Source organism: Centrocercus urophasianus, unplaced genomic scaffold (genome assembly GCF_019232065.1).
Source record: "Centrocercus urophasianus isolate 14NV4802_14NV808 unplaced genomic scaffold, USGS_Curo_1.0 seq_26, whole genome shotgun sequence".
In the NCBI taxonomy this organism is placed as follows: domain Eukaryota; kingdom Metazoa; phylum Chordata; class Aves; order Galliformes; family Phasianidae; genus Centrocercus; species Centrocercus urophasianus.
Window position 1 is genome coordinate 15,623,600 of NW_024884822.1, and position 23,973 is coordinate 15,647,572.

Below are 23,973 nucleotides of genomic sequence, written 5' to 3' on the forward strand. Positions count from 1 at the left end.
GGCAGGAAGGGCAGCCATTTATAAACAGCTTTGTGAGGGAAAAAAAAAAAAAAAAAATCAGGTTTTAGCCTTTATTTTAAAAGCCTAGCATGGAAGCTTTCATACTTTTACCTCAAAGCTCACCACTACTGAGCTGATTCTGACCTGATGGTCCATATGGTAATGCCCTCGTGCTGTTCAGTCACTGAAAAGCAAAGTACAGAAGTCTGTAAGTGACTTTTCCCGTCTATTAGAGGAGATTCATGACCAACTGCTCTGCCTGGATCCCAGTTTGGCTGGGAGAGAAAGGAGTGCTAAGCCTGATACTCTACTGAGCACACAGGCCCCAGATGGAAAGGAAGATTTGCCACAGTGTTTGGGAAAATTGTTTATTTTCAAAAAAACCCAAAGGAAAGTAATTCCATTACATCCACATTTTAAAGAGTGGAGATAAATCTGCATGCAAAAAAGGCATTTTTTGTGTGTGGGCTTTTTTCTTTTTTGAAGAACAAATTCACATCTTTGTCACAAACACTTTCCAAGTCACTCCATGAGCTCTCTCTCTCTCAGCCAGGGATGAAGCTGCACACAGGCAGCTCAGTGCACCAGGTACACCATGGTGTCACCGATGTCCCTCCTCAGGCCGCCCTCTGTGACGCACACACGTTTCTCAGCCAGGTCAATGTGGAAAACTGCCTGCTCTGGAATAGCAGTTTTCTCTGCTTCTTCTTTGCCGAGGACCGGAACACGGCGAGGCCCAAGAACTGGATCATCAAACCTCATCAGCTTCACTTTGGAGAGATCTGCAATACAGCCACAGCTAATGAGGACACATCTACACACGGACCACGATGCCCAGCTCATCACAGCAGCACTGAACACGTGGCACTGCTACAGATCTTCTCCACGGAGATACACTCCCAAAGACTTGGAACCATTAGAAGATGCCATTCAGCAGGCACAGAGCAAACTGTAGAGAGACAGCATCTGTCTGTTTTATCTCCAAGTCCCCCGGCCCCGTTCCAAGCATGTCTGCCTTTTTGCTCTCATGTCAGCTGCGAGTGACTTAGCAGTGCTTTTGTTTTGAGGAATTAATTTCAGAGACTGGGGGAAGGAACGGGAGAGTTTTTGTGAAATACAGTTCCTTTTTAAATTCGTACCAGCAGGAGATTGCTGAGCAGACCAGAAAAAAAGCAGGATCTTTCAGCAACACCTTCCTCCAAGCACTGCCTCTCTCTCCTGTGCACCGACAGAACAGTGACACCTTCTGGAAGAGATGCAGAGCTGGAAAGAGTCACTTCTTCCCAATCATCTCAAAATATTCACCTTGCAGCAGGGCATTAGATATGTATATCTACACCTACCTGGTGTAGGGAACCTGCTTTGGCAGGGGGGTTGGACTCAATGATCTCTGGAGGTCCCTTCCAACCCCTACAATTCTGTGATTCTGTGATATACATCTCTATGTGTACAGCACATTGCCCTCCTCATGCATTTTGCTACACACAAGTTATCATGTACTCCCCCTGTGTGCATCACCATCCATCAGTGGTTACCTTTGTTTGACAGATAAACGTTAATATAAACACAAGATACAGAAAAATGAGGAAAAGATTTCTCTGCTGTCAGAACCTTTTGGATTCAGCCCAGTTTTCCACTAACATTCAGCTCTACGGTGATTCAGATTTGCTCCATTCCTACTTTCTGCACTCCTCAACAGAACCACAGCTGCTGTTTCCTTAGGAAAGCTGTTTCCTTCCATGCAGAGACCTTTCTGAGCCACGGCTGCACCTGTGCTGCACCCACACTGTGCCACTGACACAGCAGCTCTGTGCCCACCTCCCCAGCACGGCGCATTATGTCAGCTCCAGGATTTACCTTTGATGCCTCTGTCCATCTTCATCAGGCGCCTGATCACAGTCTCTCTATTATCTCCTTGCCTAATCTCAATTTTCGTAGAGAAGTGGCCATTTGATGGCTGAGGGTTCACCAAAAACACAGACACACTGGGCTGCAAGACAGTTAACAAACAATTAGAGGGGGCTCCACGTTTGTGATTCAAGGCTCAGAGGAAATATGCACCTAAACCAAACCAGCCACCACCGAATGTTCCAGACAGATCACCTTCATTGCACAGCACAGAGTGCCAGTGGCAGAACAGAAACACCTACACAAGTTTTTAGAATGTAAGCTGCAGGGTACGTGACTTTTTAGGACATATCTAAGGAAAAAAAAATCCATGAAATTTTTACTGTTGAAGAGTTGAAGAGTATCAGAGCTAGAAACATTCACATTGGTTACTGCTGCTGTAGCGTTGCACAGATCTCACGCTCACTGACCAGTGCTCTCAGAATTCCACAACAGAGCTGAAAGGATAATTTAAGTGTTTGATTTTATGAACTGAATGCCATTTATTAGCCCACTGTAAACTGACAGAAGAGCACTGAAAACATTAAGACACTACAGAATTCAGCAAATGAAGTTTCACATGGGAGCTTGTGATGCCTTCCAGCAAGCACAGCACCGCCAGAAGCTCTGAATAACAGCAGAGAAGCAAAATTCAGATCAGCAGAATCAAGAGCTCTCAGTTCTCTATTTTTTGGCCCATGTTTTAGCTGGAACACAGTCTACTTGATCTGAAGGGTGGTAGGCGAGGCACATGACTGAAGGCATACACACTGATGCTCAAAGTCACTCATTTAACAGCTTTCCAGCCAGCACAATTGAAAGATTTTATCTGAAGCGCCTGAAGGCCAAGATAGAACTGTCACATTGACAGCTGTATGCATAGGAAAGAAACAGCAATTGCTTCAGTAAATGTTTCCTGTTTTGAAGGGTGTGAAGGGCACAAATTCCTATTTACACCTCCGAGTAAACTTTCAAATGCCATATTTGTGGGTTGGTTTGTATTCCCCTTTTCAGACCTCCAATATCTGAACATTGGATTTTTCTGTTGCTCTTGGTTACCTCAGTTCTGAATACAGAGAATGGTTTTCCAGGACAGCACTCTTCTTTTATTTTATCTTCTGCTTCAGAAGCAAACTTCACTTCAATGTGATCCAGCTGCAGGAAAGGTGGGCGGGGAGAGGGGAGGGAATCAAGAGGAGTTTGATCATATTAGAGGGAACAAGAGGAGATACCAGACCTCCACGCACTCCAAAAAGTTCACACCATCGCTCTTGACGGCCTCTGCTCAATAAGCTGCAGTTCCTCATCATCCTTTCTAACAGTGGGGGGAGGGTGTGGGGACAACGAGGAGGACAGAACTCTGACACACATCCTCCAAGTCTGAGATCAGCAGAGCTGGGAGGGATGGCTTCCCTTGGCTTGCCAAATCACATCCTGTGCAGGTAACTCCTTCTAATCTAGGTCAACAAACAGCATGGCCTATTTGCAGTAACAGCACACTCACACTGAACCTGACAGCAAACCCCACAGTAAACAGTGACCCACAGTAAACCCCAAATCTTTCATAGCAGAAAGACATAGCTTTCATAGCCAGCCAGCCCCCACCTCACCCGGAAACACAGTAACTGTGCCAAGGTTCTGAATGTGGCAGCTCCTGCTGAACTCTGCGTGATAAAGCAGTTCAGCTCTTATGTATCTTGACTCTCTCCTGCATGAAAGCCCCACTGTGCAGCAGGACATCTCCTTCCTTCCACAGTTTATCACAGAAAGCAAACTTACGGATAGTTTTAAAACAGGCACTGCTTGCTCTAGACTTTGCTCTGATACAGGACAAATCCAATGGACCCACTTTTATTTCATATTGCACAACTGAAAACAATGAAATTCTGTGGCTTGTATTTTTGAAATTTCTAACTCTCGAAACAAGCTGTTTCTCATAAACCTGCCAAGCAGTCCCCTCATTAAGTGTTCTGATGATCATGCTAAGCATAACTTCCTCTAGACTGCCAATTTACTTCACAACAGTTTTAAAAGCCCTGCCCAGATTCAGCTTTTGAAGAGAACAAAGTAATCTGCTACAGCTCACGTGTGCCACTGCCAGAGCCTGAGGACTTCAGGCTAAGGACTGCCACCACTCTCACCAGTGATACACGTCCTAATTCCTTCAGTTGAAAAACAAGGTTACAGGTCAGAGCAAAGCTCTTCAGAAGCAGCACTGAAGAGGCTGATCCTCTAGCTATCCCAGTAAGAGCCAAGCAACAAGTGCATCAGAAGATGCTAACCTCCAGGGAATTTGTCAGATAGACGATGTTCTCCATGAGCACTGCCCGCTCATCGAATTCCAGCTCCAGATCAAGAACACGCGAACCATTCTTCTCCAGGTTTTCCTGCCAGGAGAAAAAATGGATTAAAACCATCTAACACTGCAAGATGATGCTTCAAAATTGCAATCTATCTACATTAGTCATGAAAAGAACAGGCTTTAAAATACGCGAGCTCTCTGCTGGCACAGGAGCAATAATTCTCCTGTAACAGGGTGTCTTCCACAGGGAGCTGGCGACACTGATGGGAGGAGTAAGAGCAATTATAACGCATCTTTAACACAGAACTCAAAAGGTGTTTTATATTCTGTCACTCGTAATCTCCATTTAATGTGCGAGTTGAGAATTCTCCCAATAAGTCAGCACTTCACTGCTGTTTCACAGCATGAAATTCAGTCTTATGACCTAGTTTAGAATAAAGAACAAGCAAACAACAGCTGAACACGTTCACAACAGTCATAAAACAGTTCTCTGCAGGGAAATAACAACCACTTTATATGTTAACATAACGGTAAATTAATTAGTATAGAAAACCAACAGCAACAGTAACAATAGCCAAAGTATTAAAAGCAATATAACAACCACTTTTTATTTATTTATTGGAGTAAAACAGAACTTCCTCTTTGGAATTTAATTAGTCTCTTGCTTCCACACACTCAGTCAGCTGTCTCCTCTGAAGCTCTGCTTCATCACTCTTGGCACAGCCGTGGGTCCCTCATCAGTGTAACGTGCAAGATTCCCTGCACCAACAGTGAACTGCTTCCCTTAGTAAATCACAAAGCCTGATCTTCTGACAGAGAGGAAGCACAAGCAGAAATGCTTCTTATACCCTGGAACTGCTGAATAATCTGTTTCAGAGAACATACTGGTCTAGGGAATCTAAGCTCACATGTTTCTTCTATGTATTCATATGCAGTCACTTACTGCTCTTCTTTCAAAGCACACGGATGAAGTGCTGGTAAGTCTCAGCATGCCAAAGCATTCCCTGCATGTAAGGGAATCATTAATTGCCAGGCTAACGACAAAAAACAGCTACATTTCAGACCTGATCTGCTTGCATGGCTGAAAGTTTGGCTGATACGTTGCAAATGCACGAGCTGATCTATAAAATACTGCCTCTTCTTACAAACTTCTCTTATGCAGGAAACTTCACAGCAGCTGCTTTGTGCCCTCTTTCCTCTGAAGGCTCATTTTTGGCAGCTCTCCAGCAGCTCTTTGCCTCCCTTGCACTGTGAGGCCCAAAACCTGGTGCCGTACTGCAGGTGCAGCCTCACCAGTGCAGAACAGAGCAGAAGAACTGAGTCCCTCAACTTGCTGGCAACACTCTGTGCAAGGTCAGGAAAACACCAGCCTTCTGCATGAGAGCGCTCTGACACTCACCTTAACCATGGCAACAAAAGGCATGACCTTCTTCATGTACTTCTTCAGCTCTGGCAGGGCACTGAGCTCACTGGCAATCACCTTGTTGTCTGGCAGCCGACCTCCAGTGACCTAAACAATGATGATATCCATTAAGTAGAGGGATCAGAAGGAAAAAACAAACCACAACATGTTCCCATTACTATCATCTATCCTCCATGCTTTACCAAAACGCCCTCAAGGACTGTTATCATTGATCCCACACAATCATTTTCCTACCCTTTAGAAGTATTTAAAATGTAAAATTTACCAAAACCCAAGGATTTCTAGTGCCATTCTTTAATCTTGTCTGCAACAACATATTAGTGTACCTAAATTATCAAGTAAAACGCATCTTAAATGCATATTTAAGTCCACCCTCGAGCAGCTATTTAAGCACTAGTTTCCTTAACTGTTTTGATTTTACATTCACAGCTCAGGTATTTGCCATTACTCCCATTCAGCAAACCAGACTGAACAGCAGAATTTAATGCTGATGCAGGAAATGCTATAGAACTCCCAATGTTTAATACTCTAAAGACAAGTTTCACACGAGGAATAATGATTTAATTCAACACTGCAAGTTATAAGAGTCCTGACTCAAAAGGTGTCAGCTACAATGCTGAGGATAGCAGCTCACCAGCAAGGCAAAAGCCACCCAGCAGACTCCGTGTCAGAAACAGGTTTCTCCACTTCCAGAGAAGTGAATTTCTTGCATTTAGGACACATATTGCTTTCCAACATATTTCTTGCAACCTCCTCACTGAACAGTACGTGCCTACTTAAGGAGCAGAAAACACCTCTAAGCCCACTTGTGCAGCAAGGCAGCATCAACCTCTTGGCCAGTAAGATTTCCTCAGAAACACTGCTGGGAAAGAACTGATTTACAAGTGGATAGCCTGTCAAATGAAAGGGAACACAGGCCCACTTTTACCCAGAAATAGCCAAAAGCAGTAAGGACATACTGTTGAATTAAAGACACACCTCAGAACATTCTCATTAAGTGTTAAAATTCAATGGACATTTGTAGAAGAAATTAGAACTACCTCACTTTACACGTAAGTAATTTGGTAACAAGTTACAACTTACAAACTTCCTTACAGATAAAGCAGAGAAGGAGCCCAAAAAGCCACAGAAGAACACCTGCCTGGTAGTGCTGGCGCAGAAGCAGCAGGGTGGTGTGCTGCCATGGGGGGTAGCTCTTGGCTATGTAGATGGTGCAGTGAGAAGGCTTCTGGGAAGGTTCTTTAGCACCTTTCTGAGGAAAGGAAGAGATTCATAACATCAGAAGGGAGGAGGCAATGCAGAACCACCAGCTGCGCACACTTAGACGACCATTACACACCACCTTTCCTTTCACAGGTGCCATGTAGCCCTTGAGGCGGAGTCGGAGGTCATGAGCTGCTTCCATGAGGTACTGAGAAGAGCCAATTAAGATCTCATCCACAGGGCCAGCTTCTGGCCAGGAGGCTTTCATGATGGAATCAGGCTGTTAAGAAAGGAAGTTACAGGGCATTTTTATCTCAGTGCATGTATCTGGTGGTCCTTCAATCAACTGGCTCGACTGGAAACAAGTTCAGGCAGTATGAACCTCAACGAGCACTCATCCATTACTCAGTTGTAGAGGAGTAAGAACACAGCCAACGTGCATTTATTTGTGTTACATACACACAAGCACACCTGCCACATAGATGCATAACTTCTCCGGATTCATTTCCCCAATTTACCTGGTAGCACAAAAGCAGCTGTTCCACGCATAGATGCGGGAATATTTTGTGATCAGATTAATTTTAGACCACCCTGTGTGTGAAGTTAGTCAAAGCGACTTGCACTGAAGTTACCCGCATCACTGCAGTAACCAAAGACAGGGTAACTCGACGTACCTGCTGTCACACACAGCATTCTATCATGGCAATGCATACATTAACGTTACAGGACAGCTGTTTCCCCTACCTGCAAACAAATGAAATCTACAAGTCTGGCACCAGCCTAAAAAAAATCAATTAAACCTCGGACCTGAACCAAATGACAAAACCAACATCCATTAGTACCTTTCCCAGCAGTGACCAGATGTGCTCACACAGGTGGGGACAGATAGGAGCCAAGAGCAGAGTCTGAACTTCGATGAAGCGAAACACCAGCTCTCTGTGCATCCCTTCTATCGCCAGCTCACGGTATTTATCTTTTGCTGCCTGGAAGAAAGTCAACGTCACCACCATAAATACAGCAACTGCCACAGAGAAGCTCTCAAAAGGAAGATCACCCAGCTGTTTGCTCCAAGGTGCCCGTAGAATGTAAGAAGCTTAGGACTCAATAACAGATTATTGAAGTAGTGCATTTTTCTCAAGTATCTGACTGCAAATATGTCAGCTGGCAGCTTCACTTCACAAACAGTACCTTAGTGTTGATTAGGACAGATATAAAAGACCCCGAAATGCCCTCACAAAGAAGTACAAAGAGGAGCAATGAATACGATCTACCATCATGCATACAACTCAGCTTATTTAACTCCACTCCCAAACATAAAGAAAGGAGAGTCTGTAACTCATTAAGTGAAGTGGAATGCTTCTGCAGGCACTCTGGATGTGGTTTATGGAGTGCATCAAAAAGCACTATTTGCAGAGAACTCTGTTGTTATCTAGATTACTTAAAACTCTATTGAAAAGGACCTAGAGACAGGAAACACTCTTCTCAATAGTGCCTACATGCAACATCACAGGTATCTTCCTCCAGGCCTCTGCAAAATGCCACAAACAGACCTTCATAGTTTCAGATTAAGCCCATCTAATTGGTCTTGTTTCTTGATATAACTCAGATTCCAGTTCAGCTGTCTGGTTAAGCATCACAGACATCAGGATCAAAAGAAACCCACACAACGCAATAAATGTCAAGCATTATTTTTCTATAACGAGAGCTCTTACCTGAAATTCAAAGAAGCCAGTCTTCAGAGCCTCCTTAAATAACATCTTCTCATAATTCTGATCTGTCTTCTTTATGCCTGCATTAATTTCACTAGGGAGGAAAGTAAAAACACCAGTATTGCACAGCCCATCCCACTTAATAGGAGTACTGTGTGGAACTATGCAACAAATGCCACCAGCACAACACAGTCACATCAACTCTTCTGAAAGTGAATTTAAAAAATGCTTTTTAATACAAGTTAATGAATTCCATAAGACTGCTACAAAGACAATCCTTGCAAGAAAAGAAATAAAACAGAAAACCAGCCCGCACCACGCTGTATTAGCAGCCTTCACACAGTACCTGGCAAAGACTCTGTCATTGAAGGTGTTGGCAGGACCACTTCTTAAACTGTCTCTGTTTGCAATCATCTCCTTTACCCACTCCACCCATGTGTAGAGACGAAGAATCCCAGCATCAGCCATGGCTTCCACAAAGTTGGCATCTTCAACAGTGTCCCCAGCATCAGCCAGGGCTAAACGCATTCCTGAGGGAAATCACATCAGCTGACAGGGCTGCTTTGCAATGAGCTGCTAGATGGGGGTGCAGGAGGCAAGGGACTCCACGTCAGTGGCAACCAACTTTTAATTCCATGTTAACGTAAATGTGGAATTAAGTTACAAATTGCCTGGCCAACTAGAGACATGCCCCAAAGGATGCACTTTACCCAAGGAGATGAGCACTGCTTTCCTTAGGAAGCCAATCAGACAGACAGCAAGAACCAAGAGCCTGACATCGTCAAAGTTGGAACAGAAAACACCAAAGAGCCACCAGGAGGATGCAAGGAGGAACATGGCATGCAGGAACACAGTGTGTATCAGCAGCATTTGTCTGGTATTTTCATCTCCAACAGCAATGTGTGAAATAAGCACCTTCCAGAAGACCTCACCCTGGGAGAAGGTCTTGATTTAAACAGGTGTTCCATTAATGCACATCCCAATTTTCTAAACACAGCTCAGCTTTTCAAACAAAAGCAGCTGGTAGGTTTATTGCAATGCAATACTCCAATATACCCCCTGCTCCTCTGAGAGCAAAACATGAGTTCTCATCATTTTGGCATCACTGAAATAACAGAGACAGGTCAGAACATACTTACCATCTGCAGAAAACTTGTCCACAGCTTGAGTTAGGGTAAGGAAGTTGCCCGTAGATTTAGACATCTGAAAGAAATAGAACCACCTTTGTTTTCTCATATACCCACTCCACTGCTGGGCAGGCAAGAAGACAGAAGAAGTTTGGTGAAAACACTAGGAAAGCGTTTTCTCATGAATTAGAGCAAGGGAACTTTGGTAAATCTGAGCGAGGTCACACTGCAAAAACAGACTGACCTTCACAAGTACAGATCTGCTCAGAACACAGAACTCAGCCTGTGACTAAGGCAGCCACAAGCTATAAACTCATGGAAATTGCAGCTGCCTCCTGGGTCGTTTGGGTTCCACCCCAGAACTTCTCAGGCCTTGGAAAATGGAACAACTGGCACCAAAACTCAGTTCCAGAAATTACTCTTATCCAATCTCTCAAAATTAAATACTACTTCAAAAATCAGCATTTTCAGCTCATCCTGCATCAGTTTTTCAAGAAGGATCATGGTGGCTTTCTTGGTTTCACATCAGACAATCTCCAAGGCCAAATTCCTAGGCTCAGGCACTTCTACTTTCAAATTCAGTTTCAGAACTCATGTGCATTAGCAAGTTATCCACACAAAATTTCCTCTTCTTATACTGACTGCAGGCCTCAAAGGCAGGATGATTTTGTTTGTTTTACTATATTTTCATTATCCTAAAACATAACAGAAATTCACTGAAATCTTCACTAAACCAATCAAGTGATACAAGAGCTAACAGAAGAACGTGAAGCAGCAGTGGAGGAACAGCAATTTCTGTCCCTCCAGTAACCTCTGATGAATGAAAACCTGGAAGGTAAGAGTGAAGGAACTAGAATTTTCACTTTCCTCCTTTTATCTTCATACGGATTTTTTTGAGTCTGGTAAGGGCCTACTTGAACATCCACAAGAAGTTCACACGCAAAACCTCACCATACCTTTTCAGAGTTGAGGAGGAGGTGTCCATTCGCTCTAACAGCTACCGGCCATTTTTCTCTGTTTGAAGATACAAAGCATATTACAAAGTAAACACGTTCTCTTTCAAGAAACAAACTGTTTTTTTTTTCCAGTCAGGGATGAACACCTTAAGTAGAATCTTCAGGAAAGCATCTGGGAGGTGTCTTAAAAATTAAGAAATCAAGGAATGCCTTTGAAAACGAGGAGAACTACAACATGAGGGGCAGAGCTCACCACTGCTGAAATACCAAGCAGGGAGCCCGGCATCCAGCCTTATATTTCATTTACCCCACCCTCCTCTATTCAGGTACAGGTAATTTAAAAGTCAGTCATTAACACTACCCAACAGCACTGGGAGAGCTATTCCGTTTTCTGTTGGGCAAATCTGTTGGTCAGTGGAGGAAGCAGATTTAATATTTAACAACCAGGAAACTGCTTTTCCTATGCAGAATTTCATATAACTTTTAAATAGACATTCAAGGAAATATTAACTGTGTTCTCATGCACAGGAACTGCACCTTGCTAGGAGTCTGCCATGGTTCTATGATTTTTGTTGCCAGTATTGCACATCATAACATCATGCAGTGCAGGATCTGCAGCTTTACCTCCTGCACACCTGCTCTGCACCGTTTCCAAACTTACCTCTGATCCGACCACATTGCCACATGGTTATAGAGGTAGTATGACAGGTGATTTGGAACAAGGTCTTTGCCAGATACTCTGAGATCCACAGGATACCAGAACTCAAACTCTTCCTTTAGCTTGTCCAACTTCTCTTTCGGAATCTCTGTGTTAGGAAATGGAGCTTCCTTGAAGAAGATGTAATCCCAAACTTCTTTGCTCATTTGATTCGCTCTGCAAGTTTGAACGAAGATACAGCTGAGTCTGCACTAGCAATAGTTTTCATTCTACACAGTTTCATTTCTGGCTTCTTATAATTTCAGGGGAGTCCAGCCCTGACACATATCTCAAACCAAATAATTTCAAACTTATGTTTACCATCCTTTAACATCTCTCAAGGTGGTTTGCCCTGTATTATGCAGAAAGAATTCATTCCAGATCCAAAGCATTTTCTGTACCTATTAACAAGTAGTTCAAATGACAGACAACAACACCAGTCTTACACACTCTTCTGTGCAGCACTCCACTGCTTTATCTCTGGTATTTATTGTTCTATGCTTTAAATTACCAGTGTGTGCTGTGTCCTCACTTCTACGCCTGGTGCTAAGGTTGCTTACCTGAATGGCAACTAATGTGCCATAAAGCCCTTGCTTATCCCACCCCACGGAGTCTCAGCAAAAAGCATTTCTTAATAGTAAGAAGAAAGATGTGATCCACTCATGCAGTAGCACACTGTAATTTTACATACTTAAGCGTGTTAAATCTGTAACTCGGTGCTAAGAATGATCACAGTTTGCATCCAGGCATGGCTACCATGTTGGTAAGCTCTCTGTAATTAGAAAGGTTCAAACCCAAATGAAAGCCTGTCAGAATTACTTCTCTTTGTACACACATTACTTTGGAAATGCTTCTCAGATTAGTTATAGCATCAAAAAAAGGCATGTTGCAATTCCACAATGTGTGAACTACTCCAGAAAGCAGCTCACCAAATAGGCAAAATTAGAGCGTAAGATTTGAGACAAGAATGCCACAGGGTTGGGTTTTCTGTGGCTTTTGTTTGTTTTAAATTCCAGACCAGCTGTGCCTCATCATCTCTCTGATATTCATCACTGGAATGATGTTCAGTCATCCCACCTAAAAGGTCAGAGCAGTTCTGAGAGCTGTTTCAGAACAAAGGCTTTGTCCCTCTTAACTTTAGTGTTTCCACACATGGGCTATGGACAGAGGGCTCTACGCCCCCAAGAGTTACCAACTTTTAATGCAGTAACAAAACTGGAGTTTGATCTTGTGCTCTATGTACACTGAACCATAACATTCTTCAGAGCTGTACAGCAGTCTCTCAGTAAGAACTGAGACACTTCAGCAGCCACTGAAATAAGTCACTCTAACACCTGGGGAGAACCATTTCAAGGCAAGCCAGACAGGTACTAAAAAAGGTGATTTACTCCATGTGCAGTTCTGCTTTCAAGGACATTTTCCCCCCTTCTCTCTGGGGACAGCACTAAATTCTCTTTCCCTCATTTTTCCTTCTACATCACTGCTTTAACACAGCAATCAGCACGTTAAGTTTCTACAGTGATGCTTTTAAAACACAAAAGCAAAGCATCAGCCAGCTTGGCCAGTCTTTGTCAAGAACAACTCAGAAGAGAAGCACACAACTGAACAGGCAAAATGGTGTTACATTCTCCTTACCTGATGCCTAGAGGAGATTCTCCCTGACCTCTCAGGTTACCTCCCTGTAACAGATGAGCTACCGTGTAATAGGCCATGTAGATTGTGGAGTCTGAGAGAGACTCAATCAGCCACTGCTCATCCCAAGGCAAACGGGTACCTGGAAGAGGCAGAAGGTATCAGACAGTACCACCCCTTGCTTACAGCACCTGCTTTCACTTCGCAGTCATCACTTAAGGAGATGCTAAAGAAATAGTCATAGGTTTCTTCTGCTGAAATCCCTTCCAAAATAACTGCCCAAGAAAAAGTTCTGTGCCACACGAGTTCACAAGATACAGCGTGCCGCCTTCTCAGGGACGTTGGATCTAGATTTAAGTTGGTTAAACCTGCTCTACACTTAACTGCACCATTTTGGATTCCAGGCAGCACTTCAGCCTTTCAAACGATGCAATGAATGCCATGCTCACAAAGCACCAGGAGAGAAAAGGAGTGCTTTCCCACCTAAGCCGTATGTCCTGGAGCACGCGTGTTCCTGGAGCCAACCCAGAGTAGCTTCGAAATTCCGCCTCGTCTCCTCACAAAACCTGGAAGAACCAAGCTATGAGCATCCACTCCTCCCCGCCCTCACAGTACCTCCAAACAATCACTCCTCTTCACATCTGCTTTCATAACTTACGTCTCCAGCTGTTTCAAGCACTCTGATGCCTGTTTCTTCCAGTCCACTTCACCATAATCTAAATACCTACGGTCAGAACATTTTATTGTTAAAAAACACCATAACTTAGGATGTAAATTGACAGTGACTTTTAACTACCCCTCTGCTTCACTTACCACTGGTCACAAAGGGCCACAACACATTCATCAGCAGACCTTGACATCACTTGTTTCTCAGGTTCCATATAAATCATGGCTTCATCCTACAAGAGATGTTACACACCTGAAAGGGCAATAAAGCTAAGATCTAAGTACAAGGTCTTGCAAATCCTCACGTTTCACTAAAATGTGTATCATCTTAATTCCAGTCTGTTTTAAAGCATTTCTTACATGGCTTCATTACTGCACTGCCCCAGCATTTCCTTCCAGAAAATGAAGATGATATTTGACTATGTACCTCTCAGATGTGTCAGTTCACATAATTTTGAGAGTACCATCTTCATGCACGATGACAAGGAAGGCAGAAGCAAAAATTACTCGTTAATCACCTCCCTACCAATTACTGTTCAGTGGGAGTTTTTTGGTAAGGAGTTATTCACAGCAGAACCTAGAATGTATTACACGTGTCACAGCTAATACAAAAAAACATGAGGCAAAGAAAAGTAGAACTGAAATTCTGCCTTCCCAGCCCATCCATTCTGATGCAGCACGAAATACCACAAAGTGCTTTACTATAATCTGAAGATGGCAATGCTGTGACAACAGGCAAATACAGACTAACAGATGCTGTCCCACTTGCTGTCCTCATCAGGAAAATCTTACTGGACATGATATGCTCATTTTTCAGTTACTTCTCTTCCTTCTCTGCTTGATGAACCCCAGAAAGGGTATCTCCATGTAAACAATCCCCTCTACTTTTCACTTGAAGATGACTTACAGTTCAGATACTCCATTTTCAGTATCTTTACAAGTACATCAAATACGATAATCAGACCAAAATATTTCCTAGATAAGGTTGTGAGACAAAGCAGAGAACAAGAGGTCTCTGCTTTAGCCATCCATCCCATAGGTATGCATACATACATTATCCACCATCATCTTCTGTACACGTTTCTTGACATCTTGAACTTTTTGTCCTTTAAATCCATCCACCAACATTACCTGTAAAAGATGAGTCAGAGGAGTTTATTCACTTTAAACTAAAAAGAAAGAGGTGCAGTAGGTTTTAGACCCAGCAGTAATTGCCACTTCTTTGTTACCTCTAACAAGCAAAAATAGGAAGCAAGTTTTTGCTTTTTGGAGACTTTTGTTTATTTGTTGGGGTGGTTTGTTTGGTTTTGTTTCTCAATCTTTTCCTTAAAAATAAACTGTACACATGGCAGCACGCACACAGGCAGTCACACAGGGCTAGGCAGAAATTCAAATTGTTGCCAGCTTACAAAAACAGACCTGAGGAATACGTCACAGTAAGCCATCATGTAAGCACAGACAAAAAAAAAGCTGCTATCTTTCTATACCAGTTTCCAAATCAACACTTGCAACAACATTGATCAGCTCCTCAGAATGGGACCATTTCCAAAAAAACTAAGTTACGAGCCTCAATTTGAAGTCACTCATTTCTCCATTCTCCCTCAATTCCACACAACTCTTCCAACTGCAGAAGTTTTAAACAAAAAATGGTGAAAAATAAACCTCTCCCTTTCCTGTCCTTTTTATTTATTCCTAACTCTTGCCCTGGCAATTTTTTCTCCCAATCAAACTAAGCAGAACCACCTTTATTACTTACTCCTTCATAAAATGCTTTAAGGTACACTCTCTCCTTGGCCTCAGCAAGTTTCTCTCTGTCATTCTGGCTCTGGATTTTGAGCTCATCACAGATGAATGGAGCACAAAGGTTGCCATAACCTGGGATTTCAATGATGGGCACCTGAGAATTAACAAAACAGCATCGGGTATTTATTTCAAATCATCTCAGCATAATAAAATCCACACAAGAATTCATCTCCCAGATTTCACTTCAGAAGAGATGTGCTCTATAAGAGACGAGTATTTTTAGCTTGGTTTGCAGCTGACAGCGGAGTTGGAACAAGTGATGACAAAAGGAAAAAAGGCAATTTTTACACATTACCTAAACACGCTGCATGATAGCAGGGCAAGAGCCAGTACTGAACAGCCCCAGTGACTCAGCAGGAGGTGCCAGAGCAATGGCTGACTTCCACTGCATCGTGCTACTCTGTGCACACTTACAGCATCCATCACTAATTGAGCTTCACAGGCATTTACAAAGTATTGGTGCAACTTCCTGATTAGGTCAAGAATTCCTGATGTCTCCTATGAGATCCCTCACCTGCTCCCCCACAGGCATTAACCCAGTTTTATCTCCTCACATCATGCCAGTATCACACTGTACCAGCACTACAGCTGGCCCACGGAAGCAAGGCCAACACAAAACGCTGGGACAGCTCTACAGCAATCTATGTTTTCCAACAAAAACTGATTCAGCCATCATTTGCATTAATAGTTCAGTAACTTCAGTCCTTTACATCTTGCCTTGAAGGCAAGATTATTACTATAACCAACAGGCTATCAGGATAATGATGTACTGCATTCTCCAGAACAGTAATTCCCACAAAAAAAAAAAAAAAAAAAAAAAAAGCGTTTTTTTATTTGTTATTTTAAAAAATAAAAAAAAAAAAAAAAATCTTGACTGCAACCCTTCACAGCCCACATACAACAGCTGTAAGAAAACATGACAATATCACTCTAAGCTTCCCAGCCGAACAGAACTTCAGACAGCAGTTCTGGAAGAGGGGCACCATCCTGGCACGTTTCTCAGGGAGCACAGAGCCACCACACGTACTGCAGATGCACCCAAGTGGGTGAACTCACCGGTTCAAACGGCAGGACCATCTCATCTCTGATACCATACTTCCCTCTGAGGGCCTTTGAAAGTTAGAGGGGAAAAAAACACAGCATATGAATGGAAGAAAGAAATTTACCTTAGAAGTTTTTTAATCTGTTCCCAAGGTCTTTTGCATACATGCTAATTTACTATAAAACAAACAAAACTGCTGTTCTGCCTGCTCACTACTTCACACATCTGACTTGCATCTGTTTAATTTTCTGGTGACTCTGTCAGACCACGTATGTATCTAAAGATGGGAAAAACACATCACTGGGAATGAGCAGAACTAAAACTCCGCAGCCAGTGACAGCTGCTCAGACAGCGATGCACTTCTGAAGCTGTAACAGCAACAGCTACTCTAAGACTCATTTCAAATTCATATAGAGGTCTCATCTCAAATTCATTTCCACAACAGGAATCATTTCTAGTTCAATGTACAGAAGAAGAATGTCAGTAAGACAAAAGCAACACAATTCCCATTCAAAATCCTTCTTGAAGACAAAAAAAAAAAAATCTGACTGAGCTCAGCTAGTTTTAACTTCATTTAACTACAATGATGTGAAGTCAGGGACGGCAAAACTCCAATTAAAAGGAGTTTTGATTTATCCACTGAATATCCATTTTTGTCCCTCCACACCTTGGAAAGGAAATAAAACCACAAGTCATTGAGAGAAGAGATGAACCTGTTTTTTTTTCAGATCCCTCAGGGCAGCAATGTCATCTGGAGAATCAGAGGGGACACTTGTGACCACTCCCGTTCCTTTACAAAGAAAAAGATACAACAGATAAAACATCAGGTTTACTGAATGCACAGCGTGCACCAGGCAGATCTCAACAAGCTGCTGCAGCAACATTACCTTTATCTTCCTTGATTGTGAGCATAGGAAGAGCATACACAACTTTGTAGCTGGTGAGAGGTGCAGAAAGCGCAGCACCGAGAATCTCCTGTGTGGGGCAGAGGAACATAATTACACAAACAGCATTTCTTCAGCCCCACTAAGCCCTTCCTGCTGATACTCATTTAAACTTGCTGAGTTCATCTACCAAAACCACATTTACATTTTCCTTGTAAGTAGAATTCTACCACCACCTTTATAAGTACAAGAAAAAGAAAAAGACTTGGCCAGCAAGCTACAAGATGCTTACTTCTCCCATCAGTTCCTTCACAACAGGCACAACTCCGCTGTCTTTCGTAAAGCCCTGGTAGGACATGTTCCTGGCAGCTCTCTGGGTGCAGATAAAGATATCCCCACTCACAGTTTCAAAGCCAATGTATTTCATATCCGGGCGGACCCAGCAGTTGGTCTGCCCAAACATGGTCTCCGGTCTGAGCGTCGCAGCCACCAAGAAGATATTTTTTCCTCTCAGGCCACTGGTGGAGGGGGAAAAGCATTTTGTAAGTCACCAAAATAAAAACATCCAGGGTAAATAACACCAAACATGCTCTTAAGCCAACATGAACTACAGGTTACATTTCCTATCTGGCTCATTAAATTCAGTGCAGGGCTTGCTTCTCGTTTGGTGCATGCCTGCTTGTTTCAACTCAATTCTGTGCTCCACACAGCTCAGCAAATACAGCAGCTCAAAGCAGAGACCACATTCAGGAAGTGACAGAAGTAACAGGATGAAATTAAATCCTGCATTAGGCAAACCAGGCTAACTGAAGGTCACTTTTGGCCATAAGAGGGATCTGACTTGCTGTTATGAATTCAAGACTTACCTTAACTTGGCTGGATAAGGATCTAACACCTTCATTTTTATTAGAGTGTATTCTTGAGGTCCAACACCCTGCAGTTCACATAAACAAAGCAGCAATCAATACATTAAGTTGCTCTAGCAGTTAAGAAAAACTGTTCTGTAGTTAACCTAAATGCTATTTAAGGCAACAATGCTTTCTTCAAAGTAAACCACAACTCCATTGAAACAAAACTGCTTCGTAAAACGCAGACTGAAGAGAGAGGATCTGTTTTATATGTCTGTCCAAAAATTTACTCATGAAAGCAGCTATCTCAGCAGCAAAATAAAAGCTTATGTCTCAACAGATGGATATGCTGCAGCAATGCTGATGGCACAAATTGCCAAATACTCACAGGGAATGATCACAATGGAAAACATCTGCAGTTTAAGGTAAGTACTCTCAATAGTTCACTCAATTTTCCCCATGTACCAACAATTGAGAACAGGCAGTTTGGAATGCATGAAATACATTTTGCTCCAAGACACTTTTTTTCCCTTTCAGTAGATAAGAACCACAAGCAGTGCATGAAAACAACTGAAAACACTACCTCTCCTGTTTGCCTGTCATGATCCATGCAAGGCTGCCCATCTTTTGGAGAATAAATTGTGTATCTAAAAAATAAAAGTATATGTTCATAAACTATAAAGAAAAATTACCTTTATCAAAGGGAGAACCAAAGGATATCCTCAAATTTTGCTCAACTCACTGTCCACAGATGCCAATGACAGCTACTGCATGAGCTGTCAGTACTGATTTAACCTTGAATTGACAGCTGTGGTAAAACTAAAACACAAACTGAGCACAATAAGCGCCCTGCCTTTTCACACCGATAGGGTATTTGAAATGAAAGCCTTTTCGTTCAGTCTAAGTTACAAACATGGTGTCATGCTTCCATCTTTCACAAACTCAGTTCACCCACATTCACAGCAACTTCAGAGCAGCCTTACCGTTTCCCAAACTTAATCTTATTTCTTTCTTTTAACGTCAGGAACTGCCATCGCACAAAGGAATCGTAGTACGGATTAACATCTGTGGTAATGAAGGAACGCCTCCAATCCACCTGGAAATGCATAGGAGTCTCTGCTAAACACATCCAACACAAAATTTAAGGAACCACAAAACAGCAAAGCTAATTTTAAAATAAAAAGAAGTGCGTGCACACGAATGGTGCATGCTTAAAAAGGCAACTGGGCAGCCTGCACACCCAGCCTTGAGAGCTGACATGTGAGTCCAGGCCTCGTGGGCTGACTGTCTGGTAGAAGTTTTAACCAATCAACAAAGCTGAATTTCAGTATCTGTTTCTCAATATCTGTCTGTTTTTAGACATTTGTTATCAGTAGGACAAGTATCTTCATGTGTCATCATATCATTACTCCTCCTACTACTGTCAATACTGATTATAGAATGGTAACTTCATATGGAAACAGGGAAAGAATGCCCTGATTTCTTCATCTGATTCTTGTTTCAAGGAGCGACCGACACACAGTTACACTCTGTAGATGAGAAAGCTCTTAATCACACAAGACTATTAAAAGATCAATATTAAAAAATTTAATAATTCTATAAATAATAGAAACACTTTTGGGATAATGTCTTTATTGTGCAGATGATTTCTAGTCCCAAAGGAACAGAACCATATTCATAAATACAAATATGGCTGCTTTCAGAACCGAGCTTTACATTTCTAACAGTTACCTTTAATCCCATACTTTTCAGGTCCTGGACAGCAAGGGGAGGGAAATAATCCAGCCAGTGCTCAGCTTCAGAGAAACTGACCACTTCTTCATCCGACAGACCCAAAGACTTCATGATGCCCCACTGGTACTTGGAAGAACCACTCTTGGCAGCAGCTTTACTCTGAGAGGACAATTGCAGTGAGAAATACAGTACGTGTTCTCACTCTGGCAATATGCATATGCTCTTTTTCCCCCCTCTATTAAACTTACTACCCAATACAGAAGTTAATATGATCACTACAATACATCAGCTCACTGTAAAGTTTTCACATAACAAAACGGTATCTCTTGATCCATGCAGCTGATGCATTTTTCCTCAAGTCAGCATTAAAAGTACTGAGGTGCCTTGGAAAAACAATTTAAGATCTGCACCCCGTTTCTCTCTGAGGAGTGTGAAGGAGGGAAAACAGGCTGTGCTACACAACTGGAAGCTCTGAGAGCACAGCTACCAATCCCTGTTTGATCAACTTTACCTTTTTTCCTTTTGCTTTGTCTTTGATGATGATCTCTTCATCTTTTCTAGCAGAGTTTTCTTCCTCCTCTTCCTCCTCATCAGGAAATTCAGGTGGGCAGCCATACAGCTCCATTTCTCTTTTGAGTTTATCTGCACAAGCCTAATTAGAGTTATTGGAAGTCTGTCAGCACTTCTCCATATCTATGACTGAAGCAATTACCGAGGATTGATTTTTACTGTGACGCTGTGCTTCCCACTACAACACAAACTTTTTCCAGACATTGCATCAACTTATAGGAGAGCCTTCTAGTTGAAGGATCCTGGCTCCAGCCCTTCCACTCACTGAGGCACATTGCACACACTTGAGCTTCCCTGGGCTGGGCCTGCCTTCCCCACCAGGTGCCCCATCACTGCTTCAAGCCATGACTTTGCATCTCTGCTACAACTCTCAAACAAAGAACTGCTCCAGCTGAATTTCAAAAACTTCATTTTCTTGGAAGTCATACTGCAGTTCAGTTCAAGAACAGAACACACCTTTCCTACAAAGCCAGGTTTCTTGATAAAGCTTTGAATAAATCACCACAATGTTCTGCACTGACAGAAAGCAATGCTCCATGTACTTTTAAGAGTGGAAAACAAGAGGGAAAACCCCTCAGGAAGTCCTACCTTTATGGGCATCCCAGTGCAATGCAGACCAAATGGGAACAAGCAGTTCTTTCCCTTGAGCCTCTGATATCCAACTGCAAACTATATAAAGTAGAGAAATGAAAAGAGAACGGCAAAAAGTTAAAACAGCACCCATCCCAAACAGAAAATACAATTCCTTCCTCCCATTAAGCTACTGAAAGGCAGATGCATGCAGCAGGCAGCACCCATGAAGGTGCTGAAGGAAAAGAAGGTTCCAGAGGCTACCAGACCTGCACTGCCTGGCCACATCAGGACAAACCTGCCAACCTTTCCTGGGAGGCTGCTTTAGGCTACAGAAGAATGCAAAGAAAAGATGGAGTTCGTGGAGCCTGTTAATGTAGGAAACAGAGCACTGTACTTACAAAGAGGGCAGTAAGGCTCTCTGTGATGCTCGTGCCAGTCAGCAGCTAGACAAGCAATAAGCAGCAACATCTCCTGAACACCTCTGATCTCTGAAAGAGCAGCACCTGCAATCCAGTTTCCTAGAACTACATAGGTTATATGCAATCCTTTTCTCCCCCCAAACAGTACTACTCCTATTGAAAATGTGGGAAAAATAAGAAAGCAGGAAGACATCATCATTAAGCCTACAAAGTACTTAGCAAGGCATCCTGTTAGCTCCAAAGAAGCATTAGCTATTTCAAAAGTAGCATTTAAGGGTATTGGCAAAGGAAAATATTTACCTCGCATTTGGATAAAGAAAAGGTGTGTCCCAGGTGAAGTCGGCCATTCATGTAGGGGTAAGGAAAAGTAACAAAGTACTTCCCCTTGCTGGGAAGAAATTCAAAGAATTAGAACACCCAATGCAAGCAGCTTTAAAGTGAGCATCAAAAAAAAAGCACAAATAGCACAGTTAACATCATTATATGTTCAGACATTATCAGCACACAGTGACACCAAAATAATCTGTATCTTGCAAAAACAGCCCAATTTTAAAGCACTGCAATGACAACAGGTTTTGCCCCCTTATAAAACAACCCCACAGCTTCATAGGACTGACATCACAAAGCAGCTCTGAATTAAATGCAACACATTCCCAGTTGTAAAAGTTCTAGTCCTGATTCTGCAGATGAACTGCTGCAAAGGCTCAGAGAAATCATTTATCTTCCACCGAGTTCAGCTTTTCCACTCAAACACTGCATACAACTACTTGGTAGTAATCAAGCATAATATTGTTGTACAGCTCTTTGAATACAGGTTACGGATCTTCCAAAGCACCTAACATAATTTCTAGATCATTAGGCCATTTGTAATTACTGCCTCCATCTTTGCACTCTACCCCAACCCACAGCATGGACCCACCCTTCTGACGCCACTGATTCAGAAACACAAAAACAAAAGCCAAGTCATTTCTTTGCTCAGAAAAGATTACAGTTTAAGAAGGTGCTGTTTGTTAGAGCACTTAGGTTATTATACAGGAAAGCCAAACTAAACCAAGATAAGAAATAACTCACGCTGCCAAGATTGCTGTTTTTCCACTACAATACCCACTTAAGCTACTAGTACTGTTTCACAATTCTTTCCACACTGAAAATAGCAATTCTATTGATCAGGGAGGGATTCAGCTGCCAAGCACACTCAATATTTCCACAGCTTCAGGCTTAAACAGGCTTCTCAGGGTTATTCAGGCAGAAATCAAACCAGGAAACACACCTGGTCTACAGCAATCTCTGTGCCAAGGAAAACAGGTCAGCCTGCGTCAGGACCCAAGCTGTGTGTGCAACCACCCCTCGTGGTGAGGCAGAGCAAGTGTCCTGCGAACGGCCTCACCTCGAACCAAGGAGCTGTGCTTCTACGGGGGGAGTCATTCCTTAACCTCCCACTTTGTCACACTGAAAAAGCTCCTCCACAGCTGAGAGCAGAAGTCACTGAAAAGAGCCTCGCTTTTAAAATCAGGGAGCACCGACAGCACCGAGGAAGGCAGGACAGCTCGCCCCACCCCACTGGGACCAGAGCAGCACGAGGCCACCTCTGCTTGGTGCCAATGTATCACAGCACTGCCACCCCACAGAGGAACTCGACTCACAGAAAGACTTTTTTTTTTTACCCTGGGTATTGATGGGAAAAAACGTTCCATAAATAAAAATAAACAACAAAAAATTGAAAATAAAACACGCAAGAAAATATAACGCTACCTCTTTGGATCGCGCCTGTCCACAGCGCTGGTCTCAAAGACTCGCTCATCGTCCCACTTCTGCTGGATCTCCTTCTCGATTCTCTTCAGGAAGCCGACCTTCGCCGTCCCTTTTCGCTCCTGTGAAGTGCGGGAGGACAGAAGTCGGCACGAAGGGCCCAGCAAACACGGCGGGGCCGCAGAGCATCGCAGGTCGCTTTGTTACCGGCTATCCTCGCTGCGGAGCACTACCGCAAACACGTCTCCGGGACGCGCGCACTGCAGCACGGCCTCAGCAGAGCATCGCGATGTCAAACCCCCCCCCACATCGGGGAACACGGCCGGCTCTTTCACGGAACGACACCGGGCACCGCACCCGAGAAGAAACGCGACGCCGTGTCGTAAGGCGCGACTCTCCGTCACGCCGCACAGCGCTGCGGGACGGCGCTCCGCCCCCGAGCCGCGCGGTTCTTCCGAAGGCGCTGCTCAGCGGTGTCGGAGCCACGCGCTCCCCGCTGCCGCCCGGTGAGATCGGCCCCGCGCAACCCCCAGAGCCGAGCGGACCGCGAGACGCTGCCGTGCGGGACGCCGCCCCACTCACCGCCATGCTGCCGCCGGGCGCGCCGTGCTTGATGGGAGTGGAACGCTGCGCCCCGCCCCGCGGCCGGAGCGTACGGCGGCGGCGCAGCCGGTTCGAGCCGTACCACTGCAGTGGGGTCGGGGCTGCCCGCCGGGAGCCGCGGGCCAAGCGTGGAGCCGCGGCTCCTC

General features: G+C 43.6%; 1 protein-coding gene across 3 annotated transcripts; it reads right to left on the bottom strand.

Annotated features, from left to right (window-relative positions):
* Positions 1–352: 352 nt before the first annotated feature.
* On the bottom strand, positions 353–23,858 carry LARS1 (leucyl-tRNA synthetase 1). 3 transcript variants are annotated; one of them, XM_042826347.1, is made up of 32 exons: positions 23,807–23,858; positions 23,228–23,346; positions 21,776–21,863; positions 21,072–21,152; positions 20,425–20,565; positions 19,911–20,072; positions 19,163–19,275; positions 18,763–18,826; positions 18,198–18,265; positions 17,624–17,849; positions 17,335–17,422; positions 17,161–17,237; positions 16,462–16,515; positions 15,359–15,499; positions 14,656–14,733; positions 13,750–13,835; positions 13,595–13,660; positions 13,420–13,502; positions 12,940–13,078; positions 11,269–11,481; positions 10,608–10,665; positions 9,664–9,727; positions 8,871–9,054; positions 8,528–8,618; positions 7,658–7,798; positions 6,955–7,095; positions 6,754–6,864; positions 5,589–5,699; positions 4,170–4,274; positions 2,947–3,042; positions 1,858–1,990; positions 353–782 (listed from the first exon to the last, which is right to left on the bottom strand). In XM_042826347.1, the coding sequence occupies exons 1-32, from the start codon at positions 23,810–23,812 to the stop codon at positions 577–579; spliced, it is 3,534 nt and encodes a 1,177-aa protein (XP_042682281.1). In that variant the 5' UTR covers positions 23,813–23,858; the 3' UTR covers positions 353–576. The 3 variants fall into 3 exon arrangements, with proteins under 3 accessions (XP_042682281.1, XP_042682280.1, XP_042682283.1); XM_042826346.1 differs by having other exon boundaries at positions 6,952–7,095; XM_042826349.1 differs by lacking the exon at positions 23,807–23,858 and adding an exon at positions 23,432–23,578 and having other exon boundaries at positions 6,952–7,095.
* Between the last annotated feature and the right edge of the window lie 115 nt (positions 23,859–23,973).